General features: G+C 47.1%; 1 protein-coding gene across 2 annotated transcripts; it reads right to left on the reverse strand.

Annotated features, from left to right (window-relative positions):
• Positions 1-220: 220 nt before the first annotated feature.
• Positions 221-15,819, reverse strand: NDUFV3 (NADH:ubiquinone oxidoreductase subunit V3). 2 transcript variants are annotated; one of them, XM_025983354.2, is made up of 4 exons: positions 15,680-15,800; positions 13,794-13,914; positions 5,427-6,560; positions 221-3,148 (listed from the first exon to the last, which is right to left on the reverse strand). In XM_025983354.2, exons 1-4 carry the CDS (start codon positions 15,725-15,727, stop codon positions 2,997-2,999), a joined length of 1,455 nt encoding a protein of 484 aa, XP_025839139.2. In that variant the 5' UTR covers positions 15,728-15,800; the 3' UTR covers positions 221-2,996. The 2 variants fall into 2 exon arrangements, with proteins under 2 accessions (XP_025839139.2, XP_025839140.1); XM_025983355.2 differs by lacking the exon at positions 5,427-6,560 and having other exon boundaries at positions 15,680-15,819.
• Between the last annotated feature and the right edge of the window lie 326 nt (positions 15,820-16,145).

Below are 16,145 nucleotides of genomic sequence, written 5' to 3' on the forward strand. Positions count from 1 at the left end.
CCAGATGGTGCTGGTGGCGACCTCAGAGCCGAGGAGCACCTCCCTGGTTTGCGGATGCTAGTGGAGACAGGCAGGACAACACCAACCTTTCAAACACAAAGCACGTGCTTGGAAGCAGAATCATAAAAGTCACACAACACTCTTCTGGTTTTCAGTTATGAACTGGCTGCCAGTCAACATTAGGACAAGAATTCACAATAAGCGAGGGACAGACTTATGCTTCATGTACCATCCCCTCCAGCCTGAGGGTGTTTATTTGTAACAGGTGTAAAAGAACAAATGTCTAGAAGGATGCTAGAATTCAGGTGACAGGCAAAACACAAAACAATAATTACCTTGCTTAACTCAAACATATTAAACTGGTTTCAAAACCCCGTAGAGGAAAAAAAAAAAAACCAACAACAAAAAACCTTGTGGAGGGACACCTGGATGGCTCAGTGGATCGAGTGTCCAACTCTTGGTTTCGGCTTGGGTCATGACCTCAATGTCATAAGATTGAGCCCCATGTTGGGCTCTGCGCTCAGTGAGGAGTCTGCTTGAGGATTCTCTCTCCTTCTGCAGCTCCCCTGCTCACTCTGTCAACAAAATCTTAAAAAATATTTTAAAAATAAAAAAAAGGGGATCCCTGGGTGGCTCAGCGGTTTAGTGCTTGCCTTTGGACCAGGGCGTGATGCTGGAGTTCCCGGATCAAGTCCCATGTCGGGCTCCCTGCATGGGACCTGCTTCTCTCTCTCTCTCTCATGAAAAAAATAAAATCTTAAAAAAAAAAGGTATTAAATATATTAAAAAATAAATAAAAATTTTAAAAAAGTAAAAACCTTGTGGAAATGGAAGCAACACAAATGTTTGTGAATCAGGGATCCCTGGGTGGCACAGCGGTTTGGCGCCTGCCTTTGGCCCAGGGAGCGATCCTGGAGACCCGGGATCAAGTCCCACATTGGGCTCCCTGCATGGAACCTGCTTCTCCCTCTGCCTGTGTCTCTGCTTCTCTCTCTCTCTCTCTCTGTGACTAACATGAATAAATAAATTAAAAAAAAAAAAACCCTCCCCCCAAATATTTAAAAAAAAAATGTTTGTGAATCACATGTGATTCATCAGACTGGGTTCTGGAAATCCATCTTAGGGAAACAATACAAAACACAACATGAGTAATAGTCACATCAATGTTTCTGGCAGTGCTTGCTAAGAGAGCACGGGCACTAGCACACATCTGAAAACTGTGCTCCATGGGCAACAGTTATGCTGCTAGCAGATGCACCATGGCAGGTCTTTCAAGCACAGCCATGGCTGACACCGCTCATTTTGGCTTTTTTTAATTTTTAAATTTTATTGGACAGAGAGAGCACCAGCAGGGGGAAAGGGAGAAGCCAACTCCCCACTGAGCTGGGAGCCCAACATGGGGCTCAATCCCAAAACCCTGAGATCATGACCTGAGCCAAAGGCAGGTGGCCAACTGACTAAGCCTCCCAGGTGCCCCTTGTGTCTGCTTTCAAGCCTTCCTGGGGGACAGAGGAGAGGGAGCCAACTCCTGGAGACTGGAGGATAAACTAATAGTCCTGGTTCCCAGGGAAAAGCTTCACGCACATGGAAATATACTTGTACTTGTTGTTCGCTCCGGAGTTGCAGGACCCCATGGCAGGAGCAGTCCGAGGAAACCCACTGCAACTCTGCACTCCACCCTACGCCACCCCGCCCCACGAACCCCACACGCCACACAGGTCTCAGTGGTTAGTCCATGAAGCTGGCTATTACACAGAAACACCCAGCAGGATAGAAAACTGCCAAGAGCACCGTCTATCCGCAGCCCCAGCACCGGGCAGGCATGGGACAGGTTAGTCACGGCGGGGTTGGCACCGTTGTATTTCTCATTTCCTTTCTTTTGGGCAATGTGGTTTTAGGACTTTTGTAATAATAATAATAAAAAAATGTGATAAGGAGAATCTCACCGAGGTGCTAAGCCTCTAGGAGGTAATAAAACCCGAGGCAGATGATCACAGTAGTAGTGTTCAATCTCGGCGCTCTAACTCAATGTAAGCAGCGCAGGATTACAGAAACATGAACCATAATAACAAATACACCATACTGAGGCCAGGGACTGGATTCCAAATGAAGTGAGAGAAGGCCCAGGCGTTTGGACCCATAAACAGGGGCCGTGGGAGAACAAAGCAAACCATGAAAAGGACACGGATTTGTGGGCGGCCTTCCCCGCCAGGCTGAGTGGCGCCACCCTAACCAATGGCCCCAGCTTCCATCTTCACTTGTGCGATGGGGAGTAACGTCACCTCGACTTGTTACGTCCTCCAGGAATCGGTTATTTCGTCCCCACAGGGTGCTAGCACAGAGACACCCCCCCACACACACTTGAGCCTGTTCACACCACTTATGCCCCCAGGTGCGTGAGTAACGTTATCATGAGTGTTGGAAGGTTACTCAGCCAACCCAGAAACTGTAGCTAAAACAGCGCAGAGTCCACCATGGCCACCTGGAAACAGTGCTGCTCTGCTGGGCCCTACAAAACTTCCATGGCTCCCTAATGCCACTGCTGAAAACTTCCCTGAGTTTACATCTAATCCTGAATTCAAGTGAACAAAAGGATTCTGTTCAAAGTGCTAGAACTTAATGTTACAATTCTTTTGCAGTACCATAGTTAAAATCAGTAAAACTCCTACTTTCGCTTTATCGAGAATGCGTTCTACCAAATTAGAAGTTATCATTACATTTATTAACACTTAGCTGGTAAGGGAGACTAACATTAAACTGACCAGGGACTCGACATAGTGGGATCACAGTGATGGAAAGTGCCTAGAATTTTCTGAGGTTCTGGCTCACGGGAGAAAAATCCCTTGTGCACAGATGTTTCTAAATGGGTGTTAAATAAACTAATTCACCATTTCCCGTAAAAGGGACACTGATTATACATGTCAGGCCTCATGGCTGGAGCGGATTTTATTTCTGTAGCCCAGACACCGATAGGTTTACTCTCTCAAGGGGAGCGCTCAGTGGCGAGGCGACTCCCGACCCGAAGAGGGCTGAGGCATCCGGTACTTGGACAGGTCCAGGTTGAGGTCTAAGAAGGTGTACGGGGTGTAGTCGTGGTGCTGGAGGTTCCTGTACGTGGTGTTGTCGAACGGCTCGGCTTGAGCAGGCTCTGTGGGGAAAAGCAAGGCCGTGAGAACACGGGACAGGAAGCGCCTCTGCAGGGCTCAGCTCACAAACACCCGAGCATCTAGCATCTGTCACACAAACCCTACCTGAAATAATAAACTGTCTAATTAGTAATGAAAAGCCCCGTGAAAGCAACAGGATCCTCAGAAGCAAAATAAAGGAATTAGCTGAAAATGGATTCTGAAACACAAAGCCTTAACAGTGGGAGCAACATGATGGTTTTTACGAGATGTCTTAACACCTTACTTCATACACTTCTAGATCCTGTACTTTGCAGAATTTTGAAAATGCCTATAACAATTATGGAGGGACTTTCAGGCCACTTAAAGATGCAGGAAAAAAACCCTGATCTATTAGAAATCTGTCTTATAATAGAAATAAACCACTTATAGAAAACAATTTTCAAAAGCAGAAGCTTAAGTGAGCCTTCTAATAAGTCTCTGGGTACAAGAAAATTAGACCCTGTTTTAATAACATTAATACCAACTTAAGGGGAAATGGAAACAAGGTGTATAGTTTTCAACTTTTTCTGAAAAAGTTGTTCGTATGCTTTAGATTCAGACTAAAATATACAAACTAGATTTTATTTCTTTACGTGAAAAAGAATGGTAGTCGAAGAACTAAAAGTGTGTGGTTAAAAAAAAAAGTGTGTGGTTGAAGCAAAAGAAATATCACTCTCCTGCCATGTGACATGCAGCGTAAGAGGACGGGAGGTGTGGCATGTGGGGCGGCAGGTGGAGGGTGGGGTGAAGTGCCTACTGATCCTGGGCTTCTGCCATCGGGGCTCTCTCAACTCCTACTTGAGCTGCACAAAAAATAACCTAAATAGTGCCCCTACTTAAATTCATATCAAAGCTTTGTTTTTCATGTGTTTAGTTGTATTAAACAAAAATGATGTCTTATTCAGAGCTGACACCTTTCCAATCTCAAAGAGCAGAGACTCCCCATGGTGTAGGCACATCTTCAAAGCAGATACAGGGAGCGTGGTAACTGAAGGGACATGTGGGTTCAGAAAACTCATATGAAAATCAATCCCGTCAGGGGACAAGAAGCCAGGTGGCAGGAGCGAGGACGACTGCTTCGGGACACCGACACGTGGGCTGTGCTCCAGGGCGGTGGTGCTTGTAGCCTCCGAAAGGCACAAGGAATGTGGGAAAAAGAACACATCCGTGAAAAATTAGAAGCAAATTGTTTTCAAAATGGTTTGCAATGTGGACCCTGTCGTCGTCCTAAAGGTTTAGGTATTCCTCTCCAATTTATGGCAGGATGAGTGAAACAGTAGGCTCAGGAAATGCGGTTCTTGGGTTCTTGACCAGTCTGGAAACTGCAGGCACTTTGCATATTAATGAAAGAGGGAGAAAACGGAGGGAAGAAAACACAAATTCTGTCCACATAACACACAACCAGTAACAACAATTAGCACGTAGTGGAAATCAGGCAAGGAGAGGCTTTAGGAGGACTACAGAGCCAACAGGAAGGGGCTGGGTTTGTTAGTAATGCATTTTACAGATATTCTGCGGAGCCAGGCTCTGAACCCAGAGCCCTCCCTTACTGCCTGGCCACCGCCCACCTACAGCACACACCCTTTCTAAACTTCAGGGCACTGCCAGACGGTAGCATAGTAGGAATAAAACACTAAACGTTTATGACCGCGAAGTAGCCCTTCATAAAAATTCAGTATAGAAAAACAAAGCCGCCCATTGTGTTTTTTGGGGAAACCAGAGAAGGAAACGTCATCCAGTGGAAAGAAGACTGAAGCTGCTCCTGGCTGTCCCTGTGTTACTGACTGGTCTCTCTCCTAACATGTGGATGTCCCCTCGGACCTGAGGAATCTAAGAGCACTGCTCAGTGTAGTCGCCCAGAAGACCCTCCCAGTGGGGGTGAGCACGGCCTCTGGGGTCACACAGGACCCCTTCCGCCAAGAGGAGGCTCTGCAAGTTCACCAAACAGACACGTGGACAGCCTCCGAGGACAGCCTCCGAGGCTAAGGGTGAGGATGTGAACTGCCCGAGGGCAGAAACGGCACTGGTTGTGGGCTGGTGGGGAGTGCCCAGGTAACACGCTTCCAGTGCAGAGGAAACATCCAGGGCCCCGGGGCTGTGCCTCGGCTGTGTGTCATCACAATTACGGCCGTGGAAGGGGGCAGACTTCTCCTGCGGGGTCTGACTAACTGGAGCACGTCTTCACCCCGCAGGGGCCTCCAGAGGCCCACCACCCGCACAGGAAAGGAGGTTCTCAAGAGGGCACAAGGGAAGGTATACCCGGTGTGTTGTCCTGCTCTTGCAGGCCTGGCGCCGCGTCTTCAGCTGTCCCGTCCTTCCCCTCAGGCTCCAGACCTGTGGTCTTCTGCTTGAACACACCCGCATCAGGGGCAGGAACTGGCTTTGGATGTTGCAGTGGCGTCTGATCTTCCAAAATCTCCTCTTTAGCCTCCAAGACTCCTCCCGTTACCTGCTTCCCTGCATTTTCCTTGTCGGGTAGGGGAAATGCCACCTCCCCGTCACCTTCCAGTACTTGCTTTTCAAAATGTCTTTCTCTGGAATCAGGAGATGCTTGCAGCTGTCCTGCCGCTCTGGTTCTTTCTGTCGATTGCCCAGGTGCTGGGCTGACATCTGGCTGTGTAGACAATCCTGACTTTGTGGGGTCAGGGAAGGTTTTTTTAACTTCAAGTGGCTTTTGGCTTTCTTGATCTTTTTCACTTGATCTAAGTATTTTCTCCATTTGTTTTTCCTTTATATTTTGCTTCACAATCTCTTTATCTGCTTGTAACTTGGGGGTTGTAGCTTTTGGTTTAGCATCTTTTCTGTCCTCTGATGGCTTCACGGTGGGCCCTTTCTTCTTTGCCTGACGGGGCCTCTCTGAAGGGCTGAGATCTGGCTGCACTTGCTGTGACCGGATCTTCTCTCTTGCTGCTGTTGCAATTTTGGAGGCTCTACTTTCAGGGGAACGGGGGGCCTGTGGTGTCGGAAGCCCTTCTTTGCCCCTGCTCATCATCTGAGGATCAACCTTGGAGGCATCACCCTCCTCGTCAGACTCTGAATCCGAGGAGGAGTCTGAACTGGAGGAGCTGGACGAAGATGTTGAAGATGACGAAGATGATGATGAATCATTTGTCCTTCCTTTGCTCTCCTGAGGAACTTTTGCATCCAAACCCTGTTTTCTGAATGGAGGCAGAACTTTTTGAGGAAACTCTACCAAAGTCTTTCTTGATAAAAACTCTGGAAGCCCTTCATCTGTGAATGGCATGCTATCATCGGGACTGGTGCTAGGGCTAGCTACCACCCTGCCTCGATTCACAATTGACGGGTAAGAACTGGGTGAAGACAAGTTTTTAGACAATTCGGCTGCGGTTGGGGTGGCGAGTAGCCTGCCCCTCTCCTTTCGTTCCACTACATCTAGGAAATGGCATAAAGAGGAATATTATTTTCAATATTTTGCAAAACAATCTAAATTCATCAGTAACTCACATTTTATTACTAACAACTTGTTATTATAAAATCTTCAATGTACTCATCCTAAGAAATGTTTCCTGGGAATGCACTTGTAGGTCAAAGCCAAGCCACACGACAGAGAACAGTAAGAAATGCAGATGTTTTTCTTTGCAGCCAAAATATTTAAAAAACAGGGATTTTTACTGACAGAAGTAACAAACTTGTCTCCACTTTTGACAATGAGGGCTTCTTTGATAATTTTTAAACTATTTCATCCAAGTTTCAAACAGTTAAGCTATAAAGAGATTTCTAAGTGACTATTATACATTTTATAAATCGTAATTTCTTAAATCTTTACAAAGATCTTCAAAGATTAAGAAAGCCATTCATGGGATCCCTGGGTGGCGCAGCGGTTTGGCGCCTGCCTTTGGCCCAGGGCGCGATCCTGGAGACCCGGGATCGAATCCCACATCGGGCTCCCGGTGCATGGAGCCTGCTTCTCCCTCTGCCTGTGTCTCTGCCTCTCTCTCTCTCTCTCTATCATAAATAAATAAAAATTAAAAAAAAAAAAAAAAAAAAAGAAAGCCATTCATACTGGATGAACCTTAACCTTATGAACAAAACGGCAAAGCAGAGCAGGGACAAGAGCCTCATTTGTATCTGAGTGTGCACATACATGTGTGAGTGCTAGGGATCACTGGGTGGGGATGATGTCATACAAATGAACATGCCCTGAGTGGAAGAAAAGTCCTTTAAAATCACAAGTCATCTGGGGGCTTCTTTAGCCAGAGAAAAGTTTAATGACCAAAAAATTCTAAAATAACTTGATGTGTCTATCATCGGAAACAACAGGTTTTAAAATGGGGGGAGGGGAGAAGAGTACTAATATAAAACCTTGCATTTTTTTTAGACTCAATTATTATTTTTCAAAAATATTTTGATTGAGGGAAAAACAGAGTGAGCAAACATGAGCAGGGGTAGGGCCAGAGTCAGAGGGAGAAGGAAATTCCCCATTGAGCAGGGAGTCAGACTCAGGGCTTGATCCCAGGACTCCCAGGACCCCCCGGACACCTAGGATCACACCTATCACCCCCAGTTCCACCCTCACCCATCTCTCTACCACTTCCACCATCTCGACCACCCCCTCCACTACTACCTCCAACATCCAACCCCACCAACCTCCACCACCACCTTCACCTCCACCAGCACCATCAGCAGGAGCAGTAGTACCTCCTCCATGCCATGTGATTCCGTGGCTACATGCCAGTCCAGAATCTGCATTCTAAATGCGGAGCAGGTGCCGAGGCAGCTAACTCTCAGAACTCACACAGAGCTCTAGGATCATGTTAAACCTAAAAATGGGACAAAGGGGGGCGCCTGGGTGGCACCCAGGTTAAGCCTCTGCCTATGGCTCAGGTCATAATCTGGGAATTGTGGGGAGCCTGCTTCTTTTCCCTCTTCTCACTTGGGCTCTCTCTTGCTATCTGTCTCTTAAATAAAATCTTAAAAGAAAAAAAAAAAAAGAGGAAAAGAGTGTACATGTACTGAATTTCTCTCAGCTGTACCTAAATCAGCTCAGAAATCCCTAATGGCCCCTACAACCTCCTAGCCTGCTCACCTGTATCATTCATCCATGTTTATGTGGGGTCAGAATTTTCCAAGAATGAAAAGTTAAGTTAAAATAGGCATATCTTATATATGCTGCTTTGAATACAAAAATTACAATGCCTGAATCTTCCAAAAAGTGCTGTGGAGGGCAGCCCAGGTGGCTCAGTGGTTTAGCGCTGTCTTTGGTCCAGGCATGATCCTGGAGACCTGGGATCGAGTCCCACATCAGGCTCCCTGTGTGGAGCCGGTTTCTACCTCTGCCTCTGTCTCTCACGAATAAATAAATAAAATATTAAGAAAAAAAAAAGTGCTGTGGAGATTTTTTAAATTGCAAATAAGTTACCAAAACTACATTATAGGTTGATTTATTATCTATTAAAAATGAAAAGAAGGGCAACCCAGGTGGAGACCCAGGATTTTTTTTTTTTAATTTATTTATGATAGAGAGAGAGAGAGAGAGAGAGAGGCAGAAACACAGGCAGAGGGAGAAGCAGGCTCCATGCACCTGGAGCCCGATGTGGGACTCGATCCCGGGTTTCCAGGATCGCGCCCTGGGCCAAAGGCAGGTGCTAAACCACTGCGCCACCCAGGGATCTCCTGGAGACCCAGGACTGAGTCCCATGTCGGGCTCCCACCATGGAGCCTGCTTCTCCCTCTGCCTGTGTCTCTGACACACACACACTCTCTCTCTCTCAAGAATAAATAAATAAAATCTTTAATAAAAAAAAAAAGGAAAGAAAATTTCAAATGGGATTAACAGTGGTATCATTTAGAAATTCTGTTTGAAAAGAAAATTTCTGTAATATGTAATAAGAATGTTTTAAGGTTTCTTTTATTCATGCTAAATTACTGAAGAGTTCCACAGAAAGGCTAATAGACTAAAACATAGTAATGCTTTTTAAAAAAATTTCAAAATATTATTTAAACTCTACTAATTAACATATAATGTGTCATTGGTTTCAGAGGTAGAGGTCAGTGATTCATCGGTCTTATATAACACCCAGTGTTCATGACATCACGTGCCCTCCTTGATGCTCATCACCCAGTTACCCCATCCCCCCAGGCCCTGCCCTCCAACAACCCTCTCTGTTTCCTAAGGTTCTTAGGCTTTGTCTCCCTCTCTGATTTTATCCTGTTTTACTTTTCCCTCCCTCCTCTGTGCTCCTCTGTTTTATTTCTTAAATTCCACATACGAGTGAGATCATACGATATTTGTCTTTCTCTGACTGATGCATTTTGCTAATTTTTAATGAGAGCCAATTTCTGACCCACTGCAGCAGGGGCCCAGTGTCCTCTTGTGACTCAGAAGGAAGCTGCCACAATGATCTGGAGCTGCCGCTAGTAACTGCTGTTCCAGAGTGCCAGGGTGCAGATCACGTCTGCATTCAACCGTGCAGAGCAGAATGTCGTCACCGTGAAAACAGGCTCATCATGCAGAGGAACAATGGCTTTCCCCTTATGACCTTACCAGTCTGTTTTCATGAGGTCCCTTACTTTCACCTAGAGGCAGGATGCCCATATACTCTATGTTTTAGTTTGATGCTGACCTTCCTTGAAAAACAAGTATATGAAAACACCACGCTACCTAAGTTAAGTCAACCGAGGAGGCACATCACACTGCACAAGTCGAAGACTTTCCTGGACTGTTTCTACTCTGTCAGAGACCATACAAATGACCATATCAGCCTACACACAATTAAGGGCTATGAATACCAGTAACAGCACCGGGACAAATCTTACTGCTTCTCTATCTCTTCTCAAAACAACTTCCACTTCCCGAATCTTTTCAGCTCAGTTGAAAAGTGAGGGCATGACCTTCAAGTTTTTAGTGATCTCCTGATCAAAGCTTTTATTTATTTTTTTTTTCTTTTTTAAAGATTTAAAGTGGGCAACCTGGGTGGGTCAGCGGTTTAGCGCTGCCTTCAGCCCAGGGCCTAATCCTGGAGACCCAGGATTGTGTCTCACGTCAGGCACCCTGCATGGAGCCTGCTTCTCCTTCTGCCTGTATCTCTGCCTCTCTCTCTCTCTCTCTCTCTGTCTCTCATGAATAAATAAAATCTTAAAAAAAAAAAAAAAAAAAAGATTTTAAGTAATCTCTACACCCAAAGTGGGGCTCAAACTCATGACCCTGATATCAAGAATCGTGTGGTCTACCTACTGAGCCACCAGGGCATCCCTAGCGGCCTCCCTATCAAAGCAAAAATGATGTATTGGTGTTTGAAATAGATTAGCCATCTTAGAATTCTTTCATATCCTGTCACTGGGTCACAAAACTAATCCTGGAAACAAAGCACACTCCAAAACAAAGGCATATTTTGACGACATGAAAGAATACTCAACTTTTACATGCTAAAACTTTTTTTTTTACATGTACAGGACTATAAAGTGATTTTTTTTTAAGTGATTTTTTTTTTTAATGAATACACGAGAATCAAGATTTTGTTTTCCAGAGGCAAGACAGCACAGTGATTAAAAGTACAGATGGTGGGGCCTCACCGCTGGGGTTCACGTCTCGCTCCACTACTGACCTATGTGTGACCTCAGGCAGCTCATGGATCTCCTCTCTCTACTTTCTTATCCATAATGCAGGGTTACTAATAGTATCCACTCACGGGGTTCTGAGGACCAGATAAGATAATATATGGAGTGCTTGGAACAGTGCCTCGCACTGTTGGTTAGAATTAAATACAACAAATCCCTATTTCCAGAGATTTCTCACTTTTCAAGCTGAAGTAAGGACTGGAAATGGATAATTAACTTTGGCTTCTTGACAGATTCTTTAAAAAGCAACACTGGAGCTAGTCAATGATTTAGTACTGATTGTTGCAAAACAGCCTAGTGCCTAGATTCAAAGTAACATCAAAGTAGGGGAGGTAGGGGAGCCAGGGGAGCCCAGGGGGAAGGCTCAGTGGTGGTTCAGGGGTTTAGGGCCGCCTGCCTTCCGCCCAGGGCCTAATCCTGGAGTCCCAGGATCGAGTCCCATGTTGGGCTCCCTGCATCGAGCCTGCTTCTCCCTCTGCCTCCCTTTCTCTCTCTTTATCTCTCATTAATAAATAAATTTTAAAAAAATCTTAAAAAAAAAAAAAGTAGGGGAGCCAGGCGCTTCTGCAGGAGGGGGGGCTACAAAGAGACCCTGGATTCTGGTTTCTGCACTGGGGGCTCTCCTCAGGAAGGAAGCACGTGCTACCAGAAGCTGGAGCTCTGGAGGGCATAAGGCAGGTGTTCTGTAACCTTGGGGTCCTGCCTCTAAGGCAGGCACTGACTAGAGATGTGAGCACACGGGTGAGTGCTTAGCACCCTGTGTGCAAGCTTCCACTTGAGCTTCTTTTCACACTGAGTGTTTGGGGCTAAGCCCCTGAGAGTTGACAGCGGTTGACCTGACAATGTGCCACTAGCAGGCAAAAGCCATTTCAGCGTCCGACACTTAACCAGTCTGAGGCCTGCATAAATGTCAATTTAGAAGTATTCTTTTTTTTCTTTTTTTTTTTTGGGGGGGGGGGGGATTTAGTTATTCATGAGAGACACACAGAGAGGCAAAGACACAGGAAGAGGGAGGAGCAGGATCCCTGCAGGGACCCCGATGTGGGACTTGATCCCAGGACTCCGAGATCACGACCTGAGCTAAAGGCAGACGCTCAACCACTGAGCCACCCAGGCGCCCGTCTTTCTCTTTATACAAGAATTGTAATTATTTTGAAATGACAAGACACAAATGAAATGTGTCTTAAAGACAGTGTGGTTCAGCATTCTGTCTTCCTACCTGAAAGCACTCTATGGTGGACACGACACAGACGCACATCTCATGCTGGCCCTGCTCAGGCAGGGAGGAACTGTTTCCAGGGGCAGAAACTACACTGGGAGTTGTAGTAGCCTACCAAGGCCAACTCCCAGGTCAGTGTTCCTGTCTCATGCCTGCACCCAAAACTGTCACATGACCAAGTGCCCTATTCCACTCATGTAGCCACTAGTCCAGTTTCATAAATCTATGATGTAGGATTGCAGAGACAAGACTAAAATTCACCAAACACAGCGAGAACATTAGTGATGAGATGCAGCCAATCAGCAGTAAACACTGAAAGAATGTCAAAAATGTGCCGGGCATAATACAGAACTGAACTGACACTCTGGTTGTAAACATTTTTTAGGAGTGATCAAGGTACTGTGGCTGTGTTTAAAAAAAAAAAAAAGGGTCCTAATTTTTAAGATCTCTATTTAAAAACATAAGAAAGAGACAGAACACTGGATTTAAAAGTGAGGCAAGGGACACCTGGGTGGCTCAGTGGCTGAGCATCTATCTGCCTTCAGCTTAGATTGTGATGCTGGAGTCCTGGGATCAAGTCCCACATGGGGCTCCTGCAGGGAGCCTGCTTCTCCCTCTGCCTGTGTCTCTGCCTCTCTCTCTGTGTATCTCATGAATGAATAAATAAATCTTAAAAAGAAATAAAAGTGAGGCCAATACAGACTGAGTTACACAGAACAGAACATTCTGAGTCAAACAGAATTAAACTGAGCTGAATTCAGGCCTCTAGCAATGATGTGCTTAGGGCATGAAAGGCAGTTGGGGGCCAGCAAGCCACAATGGGCCAATATTCTGAAACCTACCAGTGCTTTTGTGTGCATACCAAGAAGCGACAAAACGAAAAAATATCTAAGTATTTATAAATATTTAAATATTCAAACCGAGGAAATGATATTGATGAAAATAAGATAAATTCAACTTATCATTCTGAACCACATATGAAAGTCAAGGTTTTCAGAGACTGTACATATACATCTTCCACTTTTTTTCTTTTTTAAGATTTCATTTTTAAGCAATCTCTACTCGTAACATGGGGCTCGAACTAAACCCTGAGACTGAGAGTCATGTGTTCCTTTGACTGAGCCAGCCAGGCACCCCTGTAATCAGTCATTAGTAAGGAATCGGGAGTAGAAAATAAAATTCCCACAAGAGAAGTGTTTAAAAATATACTGTTGCATTTTCTATTCTCTTTCCATGAGGATATGCTACATTGGTATTTAGGAGGAAAAAAATAAAAAAACAGCAATAACAGTCAAAATTACTATGGAAAGAGCTGGACACAGAACAGATATCATGCTGCATCAAAGTGAGTTGTAATGGAAAATGGTGCCTGCCCTAACTCCCTCTCTACTGTCATAAGAGGATGCCTACAACCCTGGGCTATGGCCAACCAGAGCCCGGGAGGCCACATGTGAGTTTCAGAGACACTGAGAAAAGCCACAGTTGGGGGAAGCAAGATGGGGTTCAGAGCTACCATGGGAGTGTGGGCTACAGTACGATACTAGGGCGATCTACACACCCCAGCCTTTGCCCTCTGTATCCCCTTGCTATGTGTTAGAGTAAGGCACTTAGAAAACAGACAAAACTGGTTTGGGGCTAAAGACTAAGTCAAAGACTGTTTCGTTACTGATGTGTTTGGTCTAAAATCTGCATGGATGTTATTTCTGATTATAATCTGGACACTGCTTGAGATGAATCAAATTATGTGGTCAGTAAAACTTTTCATGTTTGGAAAACAGACTTATTTATTTTGCATTATCTTTTCCTTATGACTATCATTAAAATCTTACTTTTTGGTGGACTTTGCTTCTTGGGATTTGGTGGCAGTCCCTTTTCGCTCTTCCCTGATTCTACACAGAGAGAAACCGTGGAAGCAAGTCCTCGAAATACTCGTGCTTCGAGGAGCATAATCTGACAGAAGAATGAACAAATACGGACATTTTAGGGTAACATCACTTAGGACCCATTACAACATAGAAATACCATGTGTTATTACTAAGCATCCAAATGGTATATTGTAAAGTTATCACCATTTCCATAACATGTATTACAGAAATTTTTGAAAGTACAAAAAAAAAAAAAAAAGCTGCAAGAAAGATAACCACAGGACAGTCACTATTAGCTATGTAACTCCAGGAAAACGTCAAAACAGTTTCTCCCGTGCACAGTTTTTTGTTGTCCCCGATTACGTGTTAGCCTACAAAATACTGATTCTTTTTGTAAAATGTTTTCCTGTATTTACAAAGCTAAGCAGAAGAAATACTATCTGGTTGTTTACAACGATGTGGATGAATAATGATTACTTCCAAGCTGTTTACAATATATCATAATTGGGCGCAGCCTGGGTGGCTCAGCGGTTTAGCGCCGCCTTCAGCCCAGGGCGTGATCCTGGAGACCCGGGATGAATCCTACGTCGGGCTCCCTGCATGGAGCCTGCTTCTCCCTCTGCCTGCGTCTCTGCCTCTCTCTCTCTCATGAATGAATAGATAAAATCTTAAAAAAGTCATAATTGGAAAACAAACTATCACTGATAACTCACCGAGCATGTATTTACTAACAGCTATTACCTGCTGGGCACTTCTAGAAGCTGGATATAGATACCGCAGAGGGGCCTCTCCTTCATATGCAAAGAGGAAAATGTGTTTTCTACGTTTATGACTGCAAGTGCATGCCTCTGTGTATACATGAAAGCTGAAACAACCATTTGGAATCAGTTTTTTTTTTTTAAGGGTTTTATTCATTGATTCATGAGACACACACAGAGGCAGAGACTTAGAGGGAGAAGCAGGCTCCTGGGCAGCCCTGGTGGCCCAGCGGTTTGGCGCTGCCTTCAGTCCAGGGTGTGATCCTGGAGTCCTGGGATCGAGTCCCATGTCGGGCTCCCTGTAGGGAGCCTGCTTCTCCCTCTGCCTGTGCCTCTCATGAATAAATAAATAAAATCCTAAAAAAAAAAGAAAGAAAGAAAAAAGAGAGAGAAGCAGGCTCCCTGCAGGGAGCCTGATGCAGGACTCGATCCCAGGACCTCGGGGTCACGACCTGAGCCAAAGCCAGATGCTCCGCCGCCGAGCCCCCCAGGTGCCCTAGAACCAAGTGTTTCAAGGACTAACTGAAATAGATCCCCACCCCCCGCCGTCTATACTCCTCTTTGCAATGAAGAGTTGGTGCTTTTGCAGCGAGAGACGTCTAAAAATTTAAATACAGTGAAACGGCTTTACGTTTTTTCCCTCCGGGTTAGAGGAAAGCCCTTCCTTCCTGTTTTCACAGAGGGATGGGGTCAGGTAAGCGGACTTCCCCGGGGCTGCCGGGGAGGCGACCAGGTCAGCCCTCCTGCCTCCCCTCCCGGCCTACACCAGAGGTGCAGACGCTGTGGTCGGGCCCCTGACACCTGGGAGCTTTCGCACCTGCCCGCGGCCCGGCCCCGCCCCGCCCCGCACGCCCCGGGCTCCACAGGTGACCGGGGTCCTCCTCCAAGGGGCCGTGGCCCGGCCCCGCCCCGCCCCGCCCCGCACGCCCCGGGCTCCCCAGGTGACCGGGGTCCTCCTCCAAGGGGCCGTGGCCCGGCCCAGGCCCGCCCCTCCGCCCCGCGCCCTCTCCTGCGCCCCGCATGCGGGCCGACCGCCCACCGGGACGGCTGGTGAGGCCGCCACGCCCCGGCCCTACACGGGTTCCCCTTTACCTTCAGCGCCGCGGACCGTCCTTCCCGCAGCAGAAGCGACGCCGCCATGACGGTGACACCGGGGACGCCCGCACCAGGGCCTGGCCGGGCTGCGGTCGCACCCGGACTGACGTCACCACGGCGCGCGCACCACCTGCCGCGGGCCCGCCCCCTGGGCCGAGAGCACCAATCACAGGCAGGCAGAGGGGCGGGACGGGGCGGGGCCGAGGCCTGGAGGCTGCCGGCGCATCCCGGCACCCCTCGCGGCGCCTCAAGGCCACGCCCCCGGGCGGAGCTGCCAATCATCGGCGGGGCGGGGCGGGGCGGGGGCGGGGCGGGGGTGGGCGGAGCCAGCGCGGCCGCCGAGCGCTCCTGCGGGGTCGCGGTCTTGGAGGCGGGGCGCCCGAGCCGTGTGTGCTGGGTTCGGAGCCCGCGGCGCGTCCGGTCCCACCCGGTCCGGCGATGTGCACGCGGCCTGCAGCCTGGG

This window comes from Vulpes vulpes, chromosome 15 (genome assembly GCF_048418805.1).
Source record: "Vulpes vulpes isolate BD-2025 chromosome 15, VulVul3, whole genome shotgun sequence".
NCBI classification, from domain to species: Eukaryota; Metazoa; Chordata; class Mammalia; order Carnivora; family Canidae; genus Vulpes; species Vulpes vulpes.